The sequence below is a fragment of the Eurytemora carolleeae genome, unplaced genomic scaffold (assembly GCF_000591075.1).
Source record: "Eurytemora carolleeae unplaced genomic scaffold, Eaff_2.0 scaffold1084, whole genome shotgun sequence".
Taxonomy (NCBI): domain Eukaryota; kingdom Metazoa; phylum Arthropoda; class Copepoda; order Calanoida; family Temoridae; genus Eurytemora; species Eurytemora carolleeae.
The window spans coordinates 31,739-56,943 of NW_019396972.1; the positions used below are offsets into that span (position 1 = coordinate 31,739).

The window sequence follows — 25,205 nt, forward strand, 5'->3', positions numbered from 1 at the left end:
TAATTGAAGAAAGTTACAATTAGGTTTCTCTGGAGGAGGTTAGAGTAGGGTAGATAGTCTGTAAAACATCTCAATATAGTTAAGTATAATGCGTGCGTAGCACGTGACAAAGGCGTACACAGATAATATAAATATTCATCTGGAACTAGCTGAAGTGCCCAGCGTTGCATTCCCGTGGTTCTCCCGAGTTCCAAAAATTAAAATTTGAGTTAAATAGGTCATAGGGATCCTGAGTTATCCTCGGACATACAAACAAACAGAGATTAATTACTACGTTATTTATATATATATAGATGAAATGGCCACAAACACCAGGGTTTTTCTGTTAACGCTTTGCTCTTAATACCGGCTTTCTTTCAATGATTTAAAGGCTTTAAGCGCGAAAGGATGAGTAAAGTAAAATTCAAGAATATGGGGAGTGGAAAAGAAACTTTAGAGGATGAGGGGAAGGTACAGCAACCTTGACGAATAAAGAGAGAAGAAAACCAAACTTGACGAATAAAGCGAAAAGAAACCCAAAGTTGACGAATAAAGAGAGAAGAAACCCAAAGTTGACGAACAAAGAGAGAAGAAACCCAAACTTGACGAATAAAGAGAGAAGAAACCCAAACTTGACGAATAAGGGAAGAGGAAAGACAAACTTTAAGAATAAGGGAAGAAGAAAAGCAATATTGACGAATAAAGAAAGAGGAAAATCCAACTTTATGAATAAGGAAAAAAAAGCAAACTTAAATGTGAGGGGTAACGCAAACTTGAAGAATGAGGGGAGGGGTAAAGCAAACTTAAGGAATGAGGGGAGGGGTAAAGTAAACATGAAAATTGAAGGGAGAATGTGAGGGGTAACGCAAACTTGAAGAATGAGGGGAGGGGTAAAGCAAACTTAAAGAATGAGGGGAGTGGTAAAGCAAACTTAAAGAATGAGGGGAGGGGTAAAGTAAACTTGAAAATTGAGGGGAGGGTTAAAGCAAACTTAAAGATTGAGGGGAAGGGTAAAGCAAACTTAAAGAATGAGGGGAGGGGTAAAGCAAACTTAAAGAATGAGGGGAGTGGTAAAGCAAACTTATAGAATGAAGGGAGGGGTAAAGTAAACTTGAAGAATGAGGGGAGGGGTTAAGTAAACTTAAATAATTAGGGAAGGGTTAAGGTAAACTTGAAAATTGAGGGGAGGGTTTAAGCAACCTTTGAGAATGAGGGAATGGTAAACGGAATATAAGATAGAGGGAGGGTTAAAGTGAAAGCGAAAAAGGATTTAACAATAATAAGGAGAAAAGATAAAGATTTAACTAGAAAATGAATGCAGATGAGGGAAAGTTTATTTAAAGAATGATAGAAATGAAAAGTACAATCGTAAGAATAATGGGAAAACGGGACGAGTATTCCCTGAATCATTTAAATGATATGGAGTAGGGAGGGGGGTGGGGGAAGTTTGGGAGGGAGGGGGTGAAGAATCGGCCAGCTTGATGGAAAGGATCAAGGGCGTTTTCTTTAATGAATTTTTTAGTATCCTATGTTTTGATAAATAGATGTTCTCGTCAAAGGTAAACTTCCGGATTACAGTGTTTTATAGTTATTAATTAACTTTTAATAGGAATACATGTTTTCAGTTGTGAATAAGGGATGTTGTAATTATTACAGGAAGATAGGGAGGATATTAATTAGGAAGTAAAGGTAGTTAAGATAAATTAGGAAGTAATAGGTAGTTAGGATAGTACAGGAAGTAACGGAAGTTAAGATACCACAGGAAGTAAAGGGAGTTAAGATAGTACAGGAAGTAAAGGGAGTTTAGATTGCACAGGAACATAGTACAGGAAGTAAAGAGAGTTAAAATAGTACTGGTAGTAAGGGTAGTTAGGATAGTACAGGAAGCAACGGAAGTTAGGATACCACAGGAAGTAAAGGGAGTTAAGATAGTACAGGAAGTAAAGGGAGTTCAGATAGTACAGGAAGTAAAGTGAGTTTAGATTGTACAGGAAGTAAAGAGAATTAAAATATTACAGGTAGTAAGGGTAATTAAGATAGTACAGAAAGCAAAGGAAGTTAGTTGAGATAGTTAAAATGGTAAGATATATTTCTTAAACTATATGAATAACATAATTACAATAAAAAATAACGTAAATGAAGAAACAATATAATATTTTAGATTTTCTTAAATTCTAAAACAAATATCTATTTTTTAACAAATAAATTATCACTATTGGAGAATCATTAAAATAAAAAAAAATTTGCACGGAAATTATTCATTCATGATTTAAGCTTTTTTAAAACTGAAATATTAACATTGAATTATAGATTCTTAAAATTCTTTAAAATTGAAATATTAACACTGAATTAAAGATTCTTAAAATTCTTTAAAATTGAAATATTAACACTGAATTATAGATTCTTAAAATTCTTTAAAATTGGCAAAAATAAATCATCAATATAAAATTTAATCTGTCTTAAGCGCCCATTAAGGTTTTTGAAATCGAAAAAATTATCAAATATTTACTTCATTCTCTCTAATAGTAAGATGATCATTCAAAGCTAAATATTTTCTTTTAAAACTTTCAATAAATATTTAGATATTATTCAAAGTTATTTCAATTGATGAGAGTTTTAAAATAACATTTTTTGTTAAAAAAAAATTAAAAATCCCACAATATGACAAAAAATGTTGAGCCTTTTATACATTTTAAAGTTTTTTTAGACAATTGCATACAGTGAAAAATACAGTGAAACATACAGTGAAACATACAGTGAAACATACAGTGAAACATACAGTGAAACCGATAAAACTGTGAAATATACCGGCGAGAATTAGACAATCTTCCATGTGTTTAATACCAATATCAATTAGACAATCTTACATGTGTTTAATACCAATATCAATTAGACAATCTTACATGTGTTTAATACCAATATCAATTAGACAATCTTACATGTGTTTAATACCAATATCAATTAACTTATTTAATAAAATGTTCTGTGTACACTGCACAATTTCTCTGATTCATGTTCATAACAATTTCTTAAATCTAAACATTGGTCAAACAGTCTACCCATTCTACACTTTTATGGGCCGCACTCTATTCAGAACGTTTTGCAGTTTTCTAAAATTACTATTTACTGTATTGGATGGATTGATGGAATGCATTCTAAAATAATTTAGTTTATATAAAGTTGCATTGTTTGTTGTCTCAAAGCATTTACAAAAATATTCTCTTTCTTTACAAGTATTTAATATTTATGATAGTATAAAAGGGATTGTGCCCGAGTTTTAAGTAGAACCAAGATTATGTCTGATAAAACGAGGAAGCTAATGATTGTATGTATACAGGAAGTTTTTAAATCCTCTTAAACATTTTAGTTTTTTTTCTTTGGACCAGGAAAAAACATGGTATTTTTTAATAAAAAATGCAAAACCTTTTGACGTAAATGTAAATTATGATTTCAAAAAAAGGAAGAGATTGCACCCTAAAAACTCGCAGACAGTCCGTTGAAAGCAAGGGCTTAACCAAGGAGGAAAGGGGTGGGTGGAGAGGTATATTTGGATAGCAATCCAACAGAAATTGAGAAAGTGTATCTTTTACTCTGTTCTGCAAGCTCTGATCTATGCAAGCCCATGTCGTAGACCTTGTTATTTCAAATCTTGAATTCTGTTAGATCAAGATTTAGGGATTAAACAATTTGAGTTTAAACCTCTGAGTTAAGTGGTTAAAATTTTAAAATGATTTGCTTTCACGTTTCGAAATTCTAAGATTTAACTCTTTTCGCCAAAAGCTTGCACAAAAAAAACAATTTACTATCTCCCTCCAATATAACACACCCTAGTTAAACCTCTGCTTGAAAAAGTTTAAAAGATCACATGAGCCAAAGAAATTGTCTAATTTCAGTATCGCTTGGAGGATTACCCAGGTGTAGAGAACTCTTGTAAGAATCAAGCTTTTCTGAAATTATCAAAAAACTTTTTATAAAGTTATATTTTTTGATTTTATATTGATTAATGTTAGAAACCGTAAACATTTTGTATGTAATATCAACTACCGAAAATAATTAGAATTTACGAACATTTTGTTGAAATTGTGAACGTATAGATTGTCTCACTAATATTTATATTCTACACATTATGTTCAAAGTGTTCTCATTTTTAAATAAATTTCTCAGTTTTGAACAAAATCTTTTTTAGTTTTAAACAAACTGATTTAGTTTTGAACAAACTGATTTAGTTTTAAACAAACTGATTTAGTTTTAAACAAACTGATTTAGTTTTAAACAAACTGATTTAGTTTTAAACAAATTTTTTTTTTTTATTTCTGCTTAATCTGCTCTTTTTTTCTGGATTTCGACCAAAAAGAGTTATTTCATAAAATGGATACATAATAAGTTTACCTAAACAGGATATATAATATGTTTACCTAAACAGGATATATAATATGTAGGATGTTTACCTAAACAAGACCTATAATCCTTCCAAGCTCTCTCTACATTGAGTTTTTTCAACAGCTGACCCCAATCCTCTAAACTCTAAAACAGGAAGAATCTAGAGGGTAGGACACAGAAGATATCAGGACAAAATAGGACAAGACAAATGCAAGACAGGACAAATCTAACGAGCTATAATTCAATCAAATATGTTTATTAGACCTATAGTGTGTCTCACTAAATAAGATAATTTAACTGCTGCTAGATATGATATTGAATAGGCTTTAATATGATAATGAATAGGCTTATATATGATAATGAATGGGCTTAAATATGATATTGAATAGGCTTAAATATGATAATGAATAGGCTTTAATATGATAATGAATAGGTTTAAATATGAAATTGACTAGGCTTAAATATGATAATGAATAGGCTTATATATGACAATGAATAGGCTTAAATATGATATTGAATAGGCTTAAATAAGATAATGAATAGGCTTTAATATGATAATGAATAGGCTTGAATATGATATTGAATAGGCTTAAATATGATAATGAATAGGCTTAAATATCATAATGAATAGGTTTAAATATGATAATGACTAGGCGTAAATATGATAATGAATAGACTTAAATATGATAATGAAAAGGCTTTAATATGATATTAAATTGGTTTAAATATGATATTGAATAGGCTTAAATATGATATTGAATAGGCTTAAATATGATATTGAATAGGCTTAAATATGATATTGAATAGGCATAAATATGATAATGAATAGGCTTAAATATGAGAAGGAAAAAGCTTAAATATGATAATAAACAGGCTTAAATATTATATTGAATAGGTTCAAATATGATAATGAATAGGCTTAAATATGATAATGAATAGGCTTAAATATGATAATGAATAGGCTTAAATATGATACTGAATAGGCTTTAATATGATAGTAAATAGGTTTAAATATGATAATGACTAGGCGTAAATATGATAATGAATAGGCTTAAATATTGTATTGAATAGGCTTAAATATGATACTGAAAAGGCGTTTAGTTTAAATAAGGTTATATACTCGTTAAAGCAATAAACAGACCTTGATTTAATCAAAACTATGCTTTGTGAGCTAAATAACGGTTTCAGAATTAAAGCCCACTAGGCTAATTCTTTATTTTACTTGCTCGTCTTTAATTTATCCTGTTTAGTGGTACACACCATATGTGTCACTGTAAACTGCGGCTCATTTCAAAGACCGGGCCGAATTTTAGCAGCTAAAGCAAGCTGTACACAGGTACAGTACATATACAGACTATATAATGCAGAATGGGACAAAACATTAAATGAATCATCTCCTTCTAATGAAATTTATGTGTTACAACAAGACATTGTTATTTTTTACCTGGTTTAGTTGTTCTTCGTCCCTAGCTAGCTGAGATAGATTCACTAAACTATTTAGCTCCCTAAAATATATTTAGAGACAGTTAGACAAAATATTTAGCTCCCTAAAATATATTTAGAGACGGTTAGACAAAATATTTAGCTCCCTAAAATATATTAAGAGACGGTTAGACAAAATATTTAGCTCCCTAAAATATATTTAGAGACAGTTAGACAAAATATTTAGCTCCCTAAAATATATTTAGAGACGGTTATACAAACTATTTAGCTCCCTAAAATATATCTAGAGACGGTTAGACAAACTATTTAGCACCCTAAAGTATGTTTAGAGACAGTTAGACAAACTATTCAGCTCTCTAAAGTATGTTTAGAGACAGTTAGACAAACTATTCAGCTCCCTAAAGTATGATTAGAGACAGTTAAACAAACTATTTAGCTCCCAAAAATATATTTAGAGACGATTAGACAAAATATTTAGCTCCCTAAAATATATTAAGAGACGGTTAGACAAAATATTTAGCACCCTAAAATATATTTAGAGACAGTTAGACAAAATATTTAGCTCCCTAAAATATATTTAGAGACGGTTAGACAAACTATTTAGCTCCCTAAAATATATCTAGAGACGGTTAGACAAACTATTTAGCACCCTAAAATATATTTAGAGACAGTTAGACAAACTATTCAGTTCTCTAAAGTATGTTTAGAGACAGTTAGACAAACCATTCAGCTCCCTAAAGTATGTTTAGAGACAGTTAAACAAACTATTCAGCTCTCTAAAGTATGTTTAGAGACAGTTAGACAAACTATTCAGCTCCCTAAAGTATGTTTAGAGACAGTTAAACAAACTATTTAGCTCCCAAAAATATATTTAGAGACGGTTAGATAAACTATACAGCTCCCTAAATATATTAAGAGACGATAAAATAAATAATTAAAATCCCTGAAATATATTAAGAAACGATTAAACAAACTATGTAGCTCCCTAAAATACATTTCGAACGATTAGTTGATAATAAAAACCTTGTCACCTGAAGAGGAGTAGTTGAGCGGATTCAAGTTGGGAAACTAAGTCCACTATATCCTTCTGTAAACTGTAAAAACAAGAACATATTAAAACTCAGAAAAGTGCCTACATTGGATAGCAATATCAAGCGATCAAGATTAATAATATCCACACAAATTCCACGCACAACCGGTGTACATTTGAATATCCCTTGCCCTTTGCGGTCCTGGTTTGGACTGACCCGCCTGATCATATACGGTCTGACTCCAGGCTGGTTCTATTTGAATTTACATCCTATAACCTTTAGAGGAAAACATGTCATTTAGCTGATCTCATATCAATATTAAAAAATATTTATTAAGAATCCCGTTTTTACCTTGCAAGTGCTTTCCAAGAAACAAGTGCTGGATTCCGATCACATTCCTTGACAATAACATGTGTGTGTTTGGTGTGTTCTTTTTTCTGTAGACTAGAAAAATATCGCAAAACTAGCAACCCAGATTGCCCAGGGTACTCATAGTTACCCCCGCCGTTTAGTAGTAAATTACGATTTTAGTCATTTTTCCCCTATAAATGTCGACCCTGCCCTTAAGGGGACTGTAAGGAAAAATGAAAGAGGATATAGGCTGATAGCTTTTCACTTTAGCCCTTGCTCGCGACCCATAAGACTTCTATCTGATGTTCCAGTCTCGGGAAATTGATATAAAACTGTATCATGTTTATATGAAATAATATATGTTGTAATAAAATAGTAGGTTAAAACAGATAACATTCAGCCAAACGGCAACCAATCTAAAAACGAAGATATTCCAGAGAAACCTAATTGTAACTTAGGTTTTCTCCTATTATTTTATAATATTTACTTTTATTTTTGATAAATAACTTATAATATTATTTATAAGTCCGTATTATGTCACAAGAACTCCCGCCCATGAGAGTGCAGTATGCAGTTATATGGACTTGTAAATAATAATATCAATTATATCTATTAAAAATAAAAATAAAAATTATAAAAATAATAATTGAAGAAAGTTACAATTAGGTTTCTCTGGAATATTTTCGTTTTTAGATTGGTCGTGGATTTGCTGAATGTGATCTGTTTAAATCTACTGTTTCTATATAAAATTGTATATATACTAGGCTTTTAGGGCACTTTGCGCCCATCTTCTATTTTAATTGTGAACATGTTCTCTTTGTGTACATTGCAAAACAAAACGAAAAAAGTTCGCGGATTTCAACAAATAATTTCGTGTATATTAAAAATTTTCAAAAATTTAATGAAAATCGATTTTTTATGGAGGCAAATTTTTTAAATTTTGAACATTCATTAACCCTCCCTGGGGTTACGTGAGGTCCCAAACAAAATTTGGGCCCGATCGGTTCAGCCATTTTGACGTTTATAGGATACAAACAAACAGACACCCAGGCAAGCTAAATTTATATAAAGATGAATTTTCGTATAAATTTGACACACTTTTATATCAATTTCTCGAGACAGGAACATCAGATATAACAATCATGGGTAGTGATCAAGAGCTAAAGTGATTAGCTTTCAGTCTATACCCCTTTCAAGAGACAGGAACATCAAATATAACATTCATGGGTAGTGATCAAGAGCTAAAGTGATTAGCTTTCAGTCTATACCCCTTTCAAGAGACAGGAACATCAGATATAACATTCATGGGTAGTGATCAAGAGCTAAAGTGATTAGCTTTCAGTCTATACCCCTTTCAAGAGACAGGAACATCAGATATAACATTCATGGGTAGTGATCAAGAGCTAAATTGATTAGCTTTCAGTCTATTTCATTTTTCCTTTACAGTCCCTTTAACTAAGAATCTCAAAAACCAACATAAGAACATTTCCGTGGTTTTTCAAGGTTTCCCAATTAAAACTTGAGGCAAATCGGTCTAGGGGTTTAAGAGTTATGGGGCATTTAAACAAACAAACAAACAGAGATTAATACTTAATATATCCCACTAAAAATTGATTGAGAGTCTATTTGTAAAACTTATTTAAAGGTAGTGACCGGCAAGGTAGTTAAAGTAAAAATGTAGTATTGTGAATAATTTTTGTAGGATTCATTTGAGGCATAAAAACGTTTTAATAATGTAAATTACTGCGTTTGATCGCAAAATCGACGTTCAAAATCATTCATTTGGGTGGTTACGTTTTATAGAATAGATTTTTTTAAATTATAAAATAAGGACGACGAAAATGTAAAAAATATTCCACAGTAAACCAATTAGATGCTTGGAATGTATTTCTAAATAGAAATCTGTCAATAATCAATGTTAGAATCAATTATTTCTTTTTCATCATTATATAGAATTTCTTATTCTTTACGAATTTGTTCGCAGATTTCTTCAAATGTCGTCTTTTCAATAAAAATTTCAGGAAATCTACAGAAACGTTTGTGAACAATGAGACATTACAGAAACAAATAATCCTAAGCAGTTCCTCCACAATACTACAGTACTCAGTTCAACCACCATGCATTGCCTTTAAGCAAGAAAATTAATTCAGAATTTTAAAAAAATTAGAATTTAGAATATTCCATGTTGTTACCTGAATCATTTCTTGTTGAATTTTTCTAATTTCTGATTTTATTTTTTCTTCCTTCTCCTGAATCTCTTCTTTCTCCTCTCTCTCCTCATCTTCTCCTGATATCTCACACAGGGGGCATACACAGCTAGTCGTAATAATAATAATAATAATAACAATAATAAAAGGATACTCACTGGAATCCCCAACCGTCCAATAATCTTGCTTGCCGAAGACTCTAAAATATTTATATTTTACAAATAAATCTTTGTACTCCAAACTAGATAGATATAAATCCCAGTCAGAATCCAATTCCTGATATTCCTAGATAGTCTAGATCATGTAGATGGGTGCAGTTCAGAATCTAGTAGGGCATTCCCAATTCCTGACTTTCCCAGATAGTCTAGATCATCTAGAGGGTGCAGTATTAGGTCAATGGTCCAATTCTAATTGTTACAATTATAGTAGTTTCTGTCGACAAATAAAAATAAGTCCGTCATCCTTGATCATTCAAAGGTTTAAAAGGTACTGTTGTGAATCGGAAATGTAGTGTTAGATGAAACTACGCCTTCTGTCCCGGAAGAGCCTTATATTTCTAATTTTTCTGTGCGAGATATGGATAGTTTCCAGATCGGAGTATTATCTTATTTTTGTCGGAGCAGAACATTTGGAGAAAAAACACACAAATAATAAAAAATCACAACATAAACAAATATTAAAAGATAAGCAGATTGTAAATCACATGGCGGGAAGCGTTCTTAATTAAAATACATAGTGCATGAAGTAAATCATCCATTTTACCTTCTCGTGAAACCTGGCCTCAACAATTACATAGTTAACAGTAACCTCCTCCCCAGCCTCTATATCCTTCACGTTGTCTTCGCTTTATTGCAGAAATTTGAAACTTTGAATTGGAAACTTTTAAACACTGTCTTAAATAGAAAGGTCCCAAAAATGTACAAGGGGAGGATGAATCTTAAATCATGATTGTATTTTAATTGGATCTACCAAATATATTCTAGTACAATAGATGGCAACGTAGAATTTGTACACTCTCAATAGTCAGTACAGCTGTATTCTTACGTTACAAGTGTCAACTTTGTTTTTGTGTCTGACAAAATTTTTAATAATAGTGATAATTTTAAAATGAAGTGCTTATCTTACAGTAAAATAAGTCAAATTTTATGTGTAATTAATTTTCTGTGTTTACACTTTTTTATTTAATCTTGGAAAACATGTCAACTAATGTGAGAACATTTCGTTTTCCTTGCTATATTTGCACTTGTGACTTTGTGTGTAATTGGTTCTCTTCTCTGATGCCAATGCCATCTATTGTGCTTGACAATCTTTGAGATCTACATTGTTATTAACATTGATTAGGATCGCGGCAAACATATCTAGCGGAAAACTTAAGTCATTATAGGTTCATAAAACACAACCGGTTTCACATTAATTTAATATCATTTCTTGCCTCAACAGTGTTTTATAGCTTGTGTTCTAGTTCTTATACTTTTACAGTCTGATGAGTGATGACCTTATATATTAAAACCATGAATTCTGCTCATAGAAAAGTTGGAATTAAAAATATTAATGGTAATATCAGGTTGAAAAGCTGAACATTACAGTTTAAGGCGAGTAAACAGTTCATTTAATCTAGTTTTCAACATAAAGGAATTGAGTCTTTGCCACAAACTCTGATTTTTAATTCCTATTTCTTTCCAATCCAATGTCGTAGAAAAAAAAAAAATTACAACATCGTTTTGCAAAGATATCAAATAGGGATTAGAAAATTTGAGTTTGTGTCAAAGACTCAATTCCTTTTGGAAGAAAATGTAATAGCATAAACCAACATGCTTTCAAATATTCTTTATTTGTAAAACTAAGCAAAGATTTCCTTGGCAGATCTGAGCTCTAATTGACGGGGGTTCTTACAACAACCTGAAATTTTTTTTTTGAATACTGTGAACCCCATGGTGCAGTGGGGCAACTATGGGTGGGGCAGGGGCTCCTTTTTATTTTCATTTTTGAAACATGAAAAAATGAGTATCTTAGTTCTTTTTGCAGAATTTACAGAAATTTCAAATACTGTCATGAATATTAAAATTTTGAGGGGAAAATGTTGTAGGATAATTGTTGTTCAGCTTTTGACGTTAACCTGTTAAAATGATTTTTTTTCCTATTATGAGTTGTTTGGACATTTTTTAATGTTTTTTATTTGCATTACCTGTCCAACTGCTGTTAGGGCAGCAGCTATGGTTGGTTAGCGCCAATTTGAGAAACAAGCACTACATTTTATAAATATAAATCTTAAATTATTAAACCAAAATTTAACGTATATCTACGAAACAAAAAGCTTTTTCGTTGGAAAAATTGTTTTCAAAACCCTATCATTTTCAGCGCTGAACACCAAAAATAATAAACAATTTTAATATAATTTTTTTAAGTTAATAAAAACAGTTAAATTTGAAATTGTCTAAGACAATATTTGTCCATTTATTTGTCTGTATTCTGTATTCAATAAACATCAAAACGGCTGAACCGATCAAGTCCAAATTTTCGTTACAATTTTTTGTGACAACTTGCATGACCCCAATAATACCTCAATAGAGTGCTATATGTATTCTATTAATATGTTTAAAGATGTAAATAGTGTTGTGATTACATTTTTGACATTATTCATGACGTCATGACAGGAGAAAATAAAGTGAAAACGGTAAAATAACACGTCTTAGATTTTAAATTTGACTTTTGACTGGTTTAATTGGTTAAATTTTCTAAATCCCGATTATTCTAATTTTTGTAGACAGGAGTGATGAGAGTTTTTTTGAAAATATTTAGGATTAGACATGTTCTATTTATTAAATAGGATACACGCCTTAACCTCTGGACATCGGAGGTTAACCCTATTCTCGCTGGGGGGGGACCCCCCCCGTGTAGTTTTTTTTACATAACTCAAAAAGTATTGGTCTGAGGCTGTTGAAATTTTCTGACTTTTCTTACATACCCAAAGCCCTCCCTTTAGGCCTAAAACCGGGCTTTAATACTAACTGCCTGAGTCCTCAGGCACACTGCCTGAATGACTGCTTTTGCCTGTAGCAAACTAAATCTTTGTTTTGACCCACTTTCACTTGTCAGATTTTGATAAAATTTAGCTTTTTGGAAAGCCTATGACATAAGGAAACGGATTGCACAAGTTTTGCGAAAAAAAAATTGCAAATTTTTTGCAAACAACCTGTCAAAGGAAATTTGCACATTTTTAGTTTTTCTTGATTAAAAATCAGGTTATTTAAAATTTTGCAAAAATTTTTGCATATTTGAAATGGCATGGTCAAGGGCTTTTCAAAAATGTATAATTTGTCATTTTTTGGACAAATTTTTTTTTTGCAAACATTTTTACTATAAAACTGGATTTTGCGATAAAAAATTCAATTTTCGCAAATTTGCAAATTTGCAAATTTGCACAAGAGCTTTCTAATGATGTATCATTTGTCATATTTGGACATAAAAATGGGATTTAGAGGGGGGGGGGTCAAATTTCCCCCCCCCCCCCAGCGTATCCTGGTTTTCAAGTACCCCAGCGGGGATAGGGTTAAGAAAGAAGTAATGCATTACCTTTAAAAAAAGTAACATAAAAAATAAATTGCAATTGTTTTCTTAGTGTTTTATTTTTTTTTGTAGAAACAATATGAAATCAATCGAAATTGCGTTGCGAAATTATTTTTTAACTTTTATTGTCTTTTTATTATTAAAAAAGTAATTAATTTTAAACTCATATGCTATGTTTAAAATATCATTTTAATTTTGAAAATAAGAAATACATGGAATCCAACCCCCGGAATACTGCGTAAACAGTTTTAAAGAACTTGAAGATCATAACTGCGCGGTCAGCGTTTTCTGAATCGATCACCGGCTGTCATCCTGGGGCAGGAATTTGTAAATTGTATGCAGGAAAAAACGCTTTAAATTGATCTGAATATTAATCATACAAGGTGGATTAACATATTTGTATGTTTTGTTAATACGTTTCTACATTCTTTGACATATTTCGTATTAAAAGATAAATGTATTTATTCTTTAATATTAAAAAATCATTTTTATTTCGGCAAAGGAAGTGAATACTTGCCACAAACGTTGAAATAATATATTCAGTTATAAGGATTCGAAAATAAGAGTTTGACACAAGAATTCAGTTCCTTTGATCAAATTGAACAAACTTGGGTTTATTTAATTAATTTTTCTAAGCCGTGATATAATGATTCTGAAGTTGAAACATTTGGAAAGCAAAAAACTAATTTAGTTTGATTTTATTTATTTCCTTGCATTCATCTTCTGTTTTGATATCATTATTAAAGAATATTGCTGTCTCCTGAAACAAAATTTGGAATTAAATCAAATTAAATCAATTCAAATTAAATCAAATAAGAAAACATCAAATCAAATTAAATTAAATCAGATGAAATTATATTAAACCAAAAATATATTTCATAACTAATTCTAAAAGAAATTAACAGTAAATCAATCAGAGTACTTTTTATAAAGAATGTTTCTTTCAAGTGTGCGAAATTACATGCTTCATTTTCTTATTTCATTGAACCAAGATGATGTCTAAATATGTCAAAAAAAACTTATCAAATTAACAAAATTTGGCTTTAGTGCCAAGTTTACGTGTACTTAGAAGATTGACAGAGCCAGAAGAAAATATCGTTGAACGAGTTGGACAAAACTACCGAATTTTCTTTTTTGGGGTCTTTACATTTGCGCAGATTCAATAAAAGAAATCAGTGTCCGAATTTAATGAATTTAAGCCCCGTCTCAAATCTGCTAAAACCGGGCTCAATTGAGCACCGGCTTAAATCTTGAATACAGCTAAATGTATAGTGTACGGTGCAAGTTTTTCAATGTAGTGTGCAGTGTACATTGTACAGTCTAACCTGTATTCTTTCTGCTACACTTTTGGCCATATCCGTTCTTATCATATCATCTCCTGAACATATTCACTTTATTAACAACAACCAGGTTAAAGTGTTTAAAAAAGATATCAATGTTTTATTAATTTAGACTTGTAGTTGACAGCAACTGAAGAAAAAGGGTACTCCATTTATTCATTTCATAGATTATATTATAAAGAAGCAGTTTTTTTAGAAATAAACAGAAATACTTTTCAGTAGATTCTCTGACCTAGTTAGTTTAACGGTAGAATATTGTGTTCTACATAATACCAGAAGGTTTGCGTAGATTCTCTGACACTTCTAGTAGACCTTGTTTTCTTGGAAACGGTAGAATTAAGTTCTACAAATACCTGAAGCTTTCAGTAGATTCTCTGATACTTCTAGTAGACCTTGTTTCCTTGTTAAACTGTAGAATTAAGTTGTACAAACGCCTGATGCTTTCAGTAGATTCTCTGATACTTCTAGTAGACCTTGTTTCCTTGTTAAACTGTAGAATTAAGTTGTACAAATGCCTGATGCTTTCAGTAGATTCTCTGAAATTTCTCGTAAACCTTGTTTCCTTGTTTAAGGGTAGAATTAAGTTGTACAAATGCCTGATGCTTTCAGTAGATTCTCTGATACTTCTAGTAGACCTTGTTTCCTTAATACACTGTAGAATTAAGTTCTACAAATACCTGAAGCTTTCAGTAGATTCTCTGATACTTCTAGTAGACCTTGTTTCCTTGATACACTGTAAAATTAAGTTCTACAAATACCTGAAGCTTTCAGTAGATTCTCTGATACTTCTAGTAGACCTTGTTTTCTAGTTAAACGGTAGAATTCTTCTCTCTGATGTTTAGGTAATTTTTCAACTTGTCTGAACAAAACATATCTAGAGTTAAATTCATTTTTAGCTTTGAAAGAGGAAAAATATCTGGAATTAAAACAGAATTCTTGTTCGAAAACCAATGATATATTCGATTTAAAGAAAAATACAGTGGTAGGGGTTAAACGAGCGGTTGTGAGTGTGGCAGTTAAGTAACCGCAGAAAAAGTAATATAAAAAACTTTTCTGCAATAAAGTCCTAAATTTTGGCATTAAAAAACGTCTTGTGAAAAAGTCCTTGAAATAAAAACTCTTTGAAAATAAAGTCTGGTTCCAGTAAATTTTATTCAAAAATGTCTCCGCAAAAAAAACTCCTATTTTAGTAAAAAATGCATGGGAACAAAGGATGTTTACAACCATGCAAAAAAAGGAATCTAAAACTCAGGACTTTATTTCCAGTGACATTTTGCCCTTATACTTTAGAAAATTGGGATTTTTTTATTTCCAGGTTTTTTTCCAGAAACTTTTTTTCCGGGGACTTTCTAAAGATAGATTCTAAGTTTAGACTCTTTGCTGTTTAAAATAAGAAATTAAAATATATTCTTCTAATAAATTTTATGTCTTCAACCAATAGAAACACAAATATTTTATAAAAGTAAGCATCACACATTTTTTAATATAACTTCCTTGTCTTTAACCACTGTGAACACACATTTTTTAATATAACTTCCTTGTCTTTAACTGTGAACACACATTTTTTAATATAACTTCCTTGTCTTTAACCACTGTGAACACACATTTTTTAATATAACTTCCTTGTCTTTAACCACTGTGAACACACATTTTTTAATATAACTTCCTTGTCTTTAACTACTGTGAACACACATTTTCATAACATACAAACTTGACACCGAGCGGTTGAGAGGAAAAGTATTTACCTAGAGCATATTATTTCAGAGGTGAAGTCATTTTTTGATTAGAGAAGGAAAAACGTATCATTTCTTATTCAGAATTGTACATTGTACAGACTTGTTTCGTATATCTCAACCGATCGTTCAACCCCTACCACTGAGTTTTTGATTAGAGAAGGAAAAACGTATCATTTCTTATTCAGAACTGTACATTGTACAGACTTGTTTCGTATATCTCAACCGATCGTTCAACCCCTACCACTGAGTTTTTGATTAGAGAAAGAAAAACGTATCATTTCTTATTCAGAACTGTACATTGTACAGACTTGTTTCGTATATCTCAACCGATCGTTCAACCCACTGAGTTTTTCTCCAAAGTAAATATCTTTGCTTGAAAACTAAAGAAATATTTTTAATTCAAATTCGTTGATGACTCACGTAGGAAATTCTGGAATGTTTAAATAAATACCTTTCATTTGTCTAAAAAGTATGAAAAAAGTCGTGGTGATTGATCTCATTTCTTTGTGTAAACTTTAATTTTACCTGTAGATTTTTTCCCCAGCTTCCCATATTCCAATTCCTGTTTAAGAACTTATGTAACAAACAAAATAGCAAAACCAGATTTTTAAAATGGTTTTTAAATCTTGCAAAATGGAGTTGCATAATGATAGACTATGCTGACGTCCTCAGTTATTACGTACTTTACTCCCGGTTTTTAAACTATATGAAGCGATTAATGATTTGATGTTGCTAGGCGGTAGGGGAAGCTAAAAGAAATTACACTTTGGAACAGGGCAGAAAAATTTAAAATGAAAACTTTTTCTTTGATCAAAAACAATTTTCTTTAAATTGTTCTCATTGTCACATTTTCTTTCCTGCTGGGAGAGCAATGGCTGCGGTTTCTCTGATTATTAACTCTCCCATCTATAAAAAGATATTGAATATATTGATACTCCTTGATTTATAAAATTCAGAACGCTCTCTGGTCCCTGCAGAGTTCTCTGGGACAAGGACCGAACCGTTAAATCCACGTGATGTATGTATGTATGTATGTCACACTTTATAGTTCCTCCTTATAGATTCTTAACTTGAATAATTTATTTTGATTACATTTTACAATATTTTAAAATATTTATATGATATCAGATGGAAGTATTTTGAGATTTCTATATTTCTTGTTCTTCATTTTCTTATTGTTTGTACATCTTTCAATCATATTTGGCTAATTTTGAAAAAAAAAGTTTTTTTGGATGTCCTTGTTGTTCGCCACTTTACAAGAAAGAACTATTATTAAAGGATCTTGCTTTTTTCTGAACCCTGTATTTAATTGAACTAACTGTAGATCTTGCTTACTTTCTCGGAACTCTAAATAGAATTGTTTACTCTTGAATTGCATCTGACTAAGCAGTTCCTCCGCATTGATATTTTATCTATGTTTCTCCTCAGTACACTGCTGTAATGTTGTCCCAGACCAATTTCAATGGATTATCATAGTAAATAAATTATGGTAAGGTCAAAATTTCCAATTGAACCCCTGAAACAGTACATTGTTTAAATTTAACAAATATCTTAAAGGGACTGTAAAAGAAAAAGAAAAGGGGGTATATGCTGAAAGCTAATCCCATGAAAGTTTTATCTGATGTTCCTGTCTCGAGAAATTGATATAAAACTGTGTTAAAATTATACAAAAGTTCATATATGTAAAATTTAGAAAATCTTAAACTTAAATCACGTGACCAAAACTATCACTAATGGCAGGGCAGTATACTGGTCACATGTCTCCGCTTGTATCACGTGACCACTTTACTGCACTGCCATTGGTGGAATTTCTAGTCAAGCAACACGGACGTGTAAATAATATTAAATCTATACAAAATTGAAATAAAAAATATAAAATTAGAATTGGAGTAAACCTAAGTTACAATTAGCTTTCTCTGGGATATCATCGTTTTCAGATTGGTTGCATATTTGCTGAATTTGATCTTTCTAAACCCACTACTTTTATACAAAATTGTATATATATCAATTTTCGTATAAATTTGACAAAGTTGTAAATCAGTTTCTCGAGACAGGAACATCAGATATAACTTCATGGGTCGCGATCGAGAGCTAAAGTGATTAACTTTCAGCCTATACCCCCTTTCATTTTTCCCTTACAGTCCCTTTAAGGGACAATTTTAAAAATCCGCGAGTTTATCTTTAAATCAAAAGTGTTATGGACAATGATTAAAAAGCTCAAATGTTAATTAAGAACGTTAATGCAGCGATAATGGGGGGGGGGGCTTTATAGTTTGTATATTTCCGTTTAAAGACAAAATATCTCCGGACAAGTAAACCGTCGACCGACATTTTCACTTAAATTCTAAACACTAGTTAGTTGTCATTGAACTAGTTCTCATCAAGTATCTACATACGTCAGAGAAGTCGGGGGGGGGGGGGAAACAAACTTGGAAAATGATTCAAGAATACTAATAATGATTTTTTAATTTTTTTGATTTCTGACACACCCTGGAAGCTTTGAGTTTGACAGTTTGCAATTAAGGATCATTAGATGCAAAATATAGTTAATGTTTTGTGGACTTGATGTTGATAAAATAGATTTATATCATGAAATGCAATTGGTTAAAATCACTAAAAAGTAAAAAATATGTGTGTCTAGTAATTAAAATTCATCCCTCCAATTTAGTTCTTTAAAAAAGATAATTTGAATTTCCGACCGCGATAACAAAAATGGAAGTTAAAATCTGCTATTGCAAAGTCTTTGGTTCAAAGTAAGAAGTTAAGAACCAAAATTAACACGTTAAATTAAACCCAACTTTGAATATTGAATATGTAAACCAAATAAGTAGGAAGGAAAATAAAGAAGATTAAATAAATTTTAAAAAGTCTATTTTTTTTAGGCTCTACATGAAAGATGTCAAACTCATCGTGAATCTGTTACTATATCATCATATAACAACACTGCATACTTGCTTTTTTAGATTAACTCCAAAAACCCTAAAGACCCTATATTTGACTGATGTAAAATATTGTAAATCAAACAAGACTTAGCAAACAGTGGAAAGAAATTTGTCAGTAAAACGAACGAAGGCATTTAAAATTCCACTTTAGAATGCATGTGAACGTCAATTGCAGCTGGATGTTTTTAAAAAATCATCATCTGAAAGCTTAAAATTTATCTTTAATGCAATTTTTCCCCGCCTTTCATATATTCATAGCGAAAAGCGTTAAGGTTCTAAAAATTCAATCTTCTTAGTTTCTCAAAATTTATTTTTTTCTCATATCTTGTCAGAGGTCTTAAGTTCAAGGAACTATTTCTTTGACATGCCATATTATTTTGATCTAAATGAGAAGTTATTTATTTTTATTTTTCTATTTTGCTATATTTCAATAGTGACATTTTCATTTGAGGCAAAAAATATTTTAACATTTTTTTCAATGCGAAAAGCTTCTAAATTGTGTTTAAACCATGTTTTAGCTAATAAATAGTTTTAAAGAAGAAGAATGATTTGATATAAAATTGGTTTATTTAACTATTAATATTTTTTTCTCGTGATTTTCTGTTAAATCATTCTCTCATTTTCTCTATCTCTCTTGTTACGTCAACAATTTATTTACCTTAATTTTCCTTGTAGCCACCAGCCCTCTTCCTGCATAGTACAAGATAAATTTAGCCATAAATTTCTTTTTGAAAAATTATTCTGATTTTTGTTGAACAATAAATGAATGGGTGAATCGAATTTAGAATTAAAAATGCAATGAAAATGCAATTTTTGTTGAAATATTTGTTTTTTAAATAAAAAAATGTGATGCTTAAGATGGGGAGACGGTGCTCTTGCATCCTTTTCTTTCTATCGAAGATGGAACTCAGGCAGCGACCCCCCTTTTTGTGTCAAAAAGGTTTGTTCAGAATGAAATACCATCTTTTAAAAAAAACTTTGAATAACTATAAACCACGTTTTAGCTCTCTTATAATTTCCATTTTATGCCAAATTTTGATTTAATATCAATCACAGATCTAAGGAAAGTCGTCATAATATTATCATGATTAGTGTGTCACTCTCTTTCTAGGATAATTTAGTCTGAACCAAGAATGTATAATAAGGTTAATTACTCTCGATGCGCTGCAATGTACACAAAATGTCTTCTGGATAGGTAAATCAAAATTTTATATCTTAGGAGACGACATTTTTCGTACATTGAAGCGCATCAAGAGTAAATCAACCTTATTATACAACCTTGGTTTGAACAATCCTAGACCCAACCTTATTTTTGTAATTTACATACAATGATTAACATGGAAGTAAACATCAGCATATTTCAAGAAAACAAAACCTATTTCTTTATTATTCTTATACTAGGGTTCACCTAGAGGCTAGAGCAAGGTTCAGGGGTACCTAGAGTCTAGACCATGGTTAAGGGATACATGGATTCAAGGCCAGGGTTCAGGGGGTACCTAGAGTCTAGACCAGGATTCAGGGATAACTGGAGTCTAGACCAGGGTTCAGGGATACTTGGAGTCAAGACCAGGGTTCAGAGTTAACTTGAGTCAATACCAGGGTTCAGGGATACCTTGAGTCTAGACCAATGTTCAGGGGTACCTGGAGTCTAGACCAGGGTTCAGGGATACATGGAGTCTAGGCCAGGGTTCAGGGGGTACCTAGAGTCTAGACCAGGATTCAGGGATAACTGGAGTCTAGACCAGGGTTCAGGGATACTTGGAGTCAAGACCAGGGTTCAGAGTTAACTTGAGTCTAGACCAGGGTTCAGAGATACCTTGAGTCTTGACCAGGGTTCAGGGGTACCTGGAGTCTAGACCAGGGTTCAGGGGTACCTGGAGTTTATACCAGGGTTCAGGGAAACATGGAGTCTAGACTAGGGTTTAAGGGTACCTAGAGTCTAGACCAGGGTTCAGGGAAACCTGGAGTCTTGACCAGAGTTCAGGGGTACCTAGAGTCTAGACCAGGGTTCAGGAGACCTGAATCAGAAATACATAGACCAGGGATCAGAGATACATAGACCAGGATTCAGGGCTACATAGAACAAGGTTCAGGGATACATTGACCAGAGTTCAGGGATACGTAGACCAAGGTTCAGGGATAAATTGACCAGGGTTCAGGGAAAAATTGACCAGAGTTCAGGGATACGTAGACCAAGGTTCAGGGATACATTGACCAGAGTTCAGGGATACGTAGACCAAGGTTCAGGGATACATTAACCAGGGTTCAGGGAGACGTAAACCAGGAATTTGTGTTACTATAAAGACCTTAAAATTTGACAATAAGTTAAGGCAAATTTTTACGAACATGTCCGTTTTCATATTAGAAATTAAAAATTGTTTTTTTCTTATGAGATTCCAAAAGATTTCAATAACGTACAATTTTCTTTGGTTTGGCTTGACGTAGGTTTTTTCTGACTAAAAAGTGACGACATTCTTTTCTAAAGTTGCACTTTATCATCATATCAGACTGTAGTCATGCCAATTATTGGACAAACATGCATATATTGAATATACCTGAAGTGCCCACATTCTCTACTCTGACCGGCATGCAGTTGCTTCTATGGTTGGCCCAATCGGCTCGCTGGCACTCTGAACTACAGTAGTTAACTGAAAACGAACACATCAAATATTACCAGATTCGAATTTATACAAAAACTTTCATTTTAATTTTCTAATGTATATAACTTTATACTTCAGATATGGTCCTACCGGCACTGCCCGCCAGACTTTCAGACATTTTTAGCATAGAGGTCCTCAAACCTGATTATTTATGAATACTTTTAAATATCATCTTTGACAATTTAAATAATTTTAGAATTAGAAATTATAAAAGTTATATTTTTCTATTCTTTTTTTATGGAAACTAACAAAAAGAGTGAAAAAAGTATTATTTAAAAATAAAGATTTTTTTTGCCTCCACTGCAAACAAAAATCATATATTTTACATCGTATACTTTATAGGATGCTAAGTGTTAAACTGAAGGACTTAGACATTTTATTCATTGCACCATGTCATTGTTCTTTCTAATTTATTCGTCAAAATTTAGCTTTTCAATATAATGCGTCACAATGCTGTAATGAATCATTTTATCATGAAAATCAGTTTTCCCAGAAAAATCTGGGAAAACTCAAAAATAATGCTGGAAGAATATTTTTAAAAATGAATTTTGATGGTTTTCCTTTGCAGCAGTTGGAACACTTCCTTCCTACTTTCTTTGAACAATGTGTGCAGGATTCAGAACTGACTGTGCACATACTATCTGAAAACTATAGTGAGCACTATCTTTATATGCATACTATAGAGTCTATGGGGTGGTAAATAAATACGAGATAATACATTTTAAAATTTTACAGACGTGCATCAAAGAAATAAAAACGACAGAACGATATAAATTTGAATTGCTTAGCAATATGTTTACTGAATTTTACCAAATTGTATTCCTATACAGTGAGAACCAGAAAACGACATTATTACACACTCAAGTGCATTTGATGTTATTCTAAAGCAAATATTGTCATTATATAGTAATAACGTTATTTTATGTTTATTGGACGATTAAAGGTCATAACTTGAGTCTAAAAGTCGTCTTTCTATGCCAGAGTTTTTGGTTCTCAATTTAGTTCTTGCAAGATGCTTTTTATTCTTTTGGAAGCGCGGAATAGCAAGCAACAAAATAGCAAATCATTGCATTAAAAAATCACAAGTCCTTTTATGTATTAAATATAGTAATAAAAGACGAACATAAAAGCCTGCACTGGACTAACCAGATGGAGACGTGTTCGGTTTCCTTAATCTTGTTTTGGTCTTTAATTCAACAATATTTAAACCCACGGAGTTGTCTTCATACACTTTTCATTTAAAACCATATTCGCCTACAAAATATAAAAAGGAGAAAAGGCGAAAAATGAATGTTTAAGAGGTACAATTCCGATCGAAATTCAAAGATTTGTGGGACAAGGGTCAAACTTTAGAACCGTGAGCCGGATAACTTAAAATAGATATGTTTATTTTTAGTATTATTATTATTATTAATTTATTATTATAAAAGGATAACCTTTCACAGAACTGTGTATATCAGAAAAGAAAATGTTTTTCTTAATCTGAATTTTCATTGTCAAACAGTAAAGATAAGCGTATAATTCCTTAAATTAACTATCTTGAATTTTTATCATAATGACGTTATCATTGAATTTTTTCTGCGTATCATTTATCACAGAATAGAACTAGACCGCTGTTAGTTTATAAAGGGTGTCCCAATAAACATGGGAATTAAGTGACTAATTCAAAATCGTCTTTGTTAAGAATTAGCGTATAAGTATGCAACCAAAGCATAAACAAACAAATTCACTCAATTCCTATATTTATTGGGACAGCCTGTATTTTAGTCTAATGTATTTTATATTGTAGACCTCAAATAGTTGAAATATCTTCAAGTTGACCGATACAAGAAGAAAGTAACAGCTCATGAGTTTATCAACCTAAATCCTGTTACGAAACATTAGGTTATTCATGACTTTAGTACAACACAGGTTAAAGGCGCTGTCACTGTTTATTTGGAATAATTTTTAGTCATAATAAGGAACCTTTTAACATTAAACCTTTCCTACCGTCCCTAATCTTGCAATGAAGAGTAAAAATGAGACAAGTTAGAGTATAGAGAAAAATAGTATTGTGGCAACCCGAGTTCTATTTAACGAAATATACTGTTCTTGCCCTGTGAATGCATTCAGTGTTTAACGATTGTGAAGTATATAAGTACGGAGAAACAAGGATTTAAATTTATCTATTATAATCAATATTCATAATAAAACTGGTTTTCTGTGCTTCTTTTACAACTTAATATTTTTCGATGATGTTTGATCTTAAGTGTCTTACTTTTTTTGCTTTATTATAATTAACAAAAATATTGTGAACTTTTTTGTGTATTACTAAGCGTACTTTTGAAAACACAACCCCTGACAACTTATTGTTCCAACGAAAATATACTAAATGACACTAATGAGCTCGCTAGAGTTGTGTTATTTAAAAAATATATTTCACAAAAATTCAAAGTCAAACACGTAATTTTAGAGGACAAATGATGGCCGAACTAAACAGTAATATATTTCGTCAAATATCTCTTGTTTTTTTAATGTGCATTATGCAGGGTTCTAAACTGGTTCGCTCATTTTTATATATAAATCTTTTCTTAACGTTATTTTATAATGCTTGATTTTAATATTTGATATCTTTTATAATGATATTTTGATATAAATACATTAATGGACTCAACTTTTATAATGATATTTTGATATATATACATTAATGGACTCAACTTTTATAATGATATTTTGATATATATACATTAATGGACTCAACTTTTATAATGATATTTTGATATATATACATTAATGGACTCAACTTTTTGAATCAGAAATATTGAGATCGTTTTTATGTATATATATATAAATATATATATATATAAATTTGTATATAAATTTGGTGTCTTTTTTGTATCCAAGTTTTGGATTATAATTCTAACAGAAAAATCGGCGAAAATGTAATACGAAGAATACGGCTTAGAAAGCAGCAGTTAAAAGTCAAAAAAGTGATGCGATGGGTGAACTCATGTTCAGAATTTTCTGGGTCAGCCCCGTTTATTTCATTTGAAGATAAATATTAGCCGGCACGGCATAACTTTCTATGGAATTTAAAAACAAAATGTAATTATTAAATATTAAAATTCCTAAAATTCTAATAAGAATATTTAGAAACTTTGATAATCAAGTTTAATACTTTTTTTTTAAATGCAGAAAATTCTAATTAATGAATATGCAAATTAATTAATACTTGTTAAATAAAAACATCTCTTCACAATTTCGATTGTTACAAGACCTAGGGTACCGTTGTGAATAGGACATGTCACTCTATAAATTGAGGCTTGCTTTCTATTGCGTCTACAGCATCTTTAATAAAAAATCGACAATTATTCGATCAATGAAAAGCTTACCAGATAGTTTTAAAAACTGTCTGAAAGTATTGAAAAAAAGCTCACAGAAAATTCATTTCAAAGGGATTTTTCTCGAAATTTTCGACAGTTCAAGAAAATGAAAATCGGGAACTTAAAATTAAAACTGAATAGTATAGGTCGCATAAGTCGTTACATGTTGTAAAGCCATTATCTAGCTTTAAACTGACATCCCCCCCC

General features: G+C 31.3%; 1 protein-coding gene across 1 annotated transcript; it reads right to left on the reverse strand.

Annotated features, from left to right (window-relative positions):
• Positions 1-2,420: 2,420 nt before the first annotated feature.
• Positions 2,421-21,777, reverse strand: LOC111710661 (N-lysine methyltransferase SMYD2; the record flags this gene model as incomplete). Its single annotated transcript, XM_023484785.1, is given in 18 exon segments — positions 2,421-3,926; positions 4,428-4,503; positions 5,804-5,864; positions 6,834-6,896; positions 7,185-7,231; positions 9,377-9,500; positions 9,550-9,590; positions 10,154-10,219; positions 11,247-11,290; positions 11,577-11,637; positions 13,668-13,718; positions 14,284-14,336; positions 15,057-15,157; positions 16,560-16,596; positions 16,892-16,940; positions 19,635-19,666; positions 21,532-21,624; positions 21,727-21,777. Coding segments are annotated over 18 exon segments (1,136 nt in total), but the record flags the coding sequence as incomplete, so codon positions are not given.
• Positions 21,778-25,205: the final 3,428 nt, after the last annotated feature.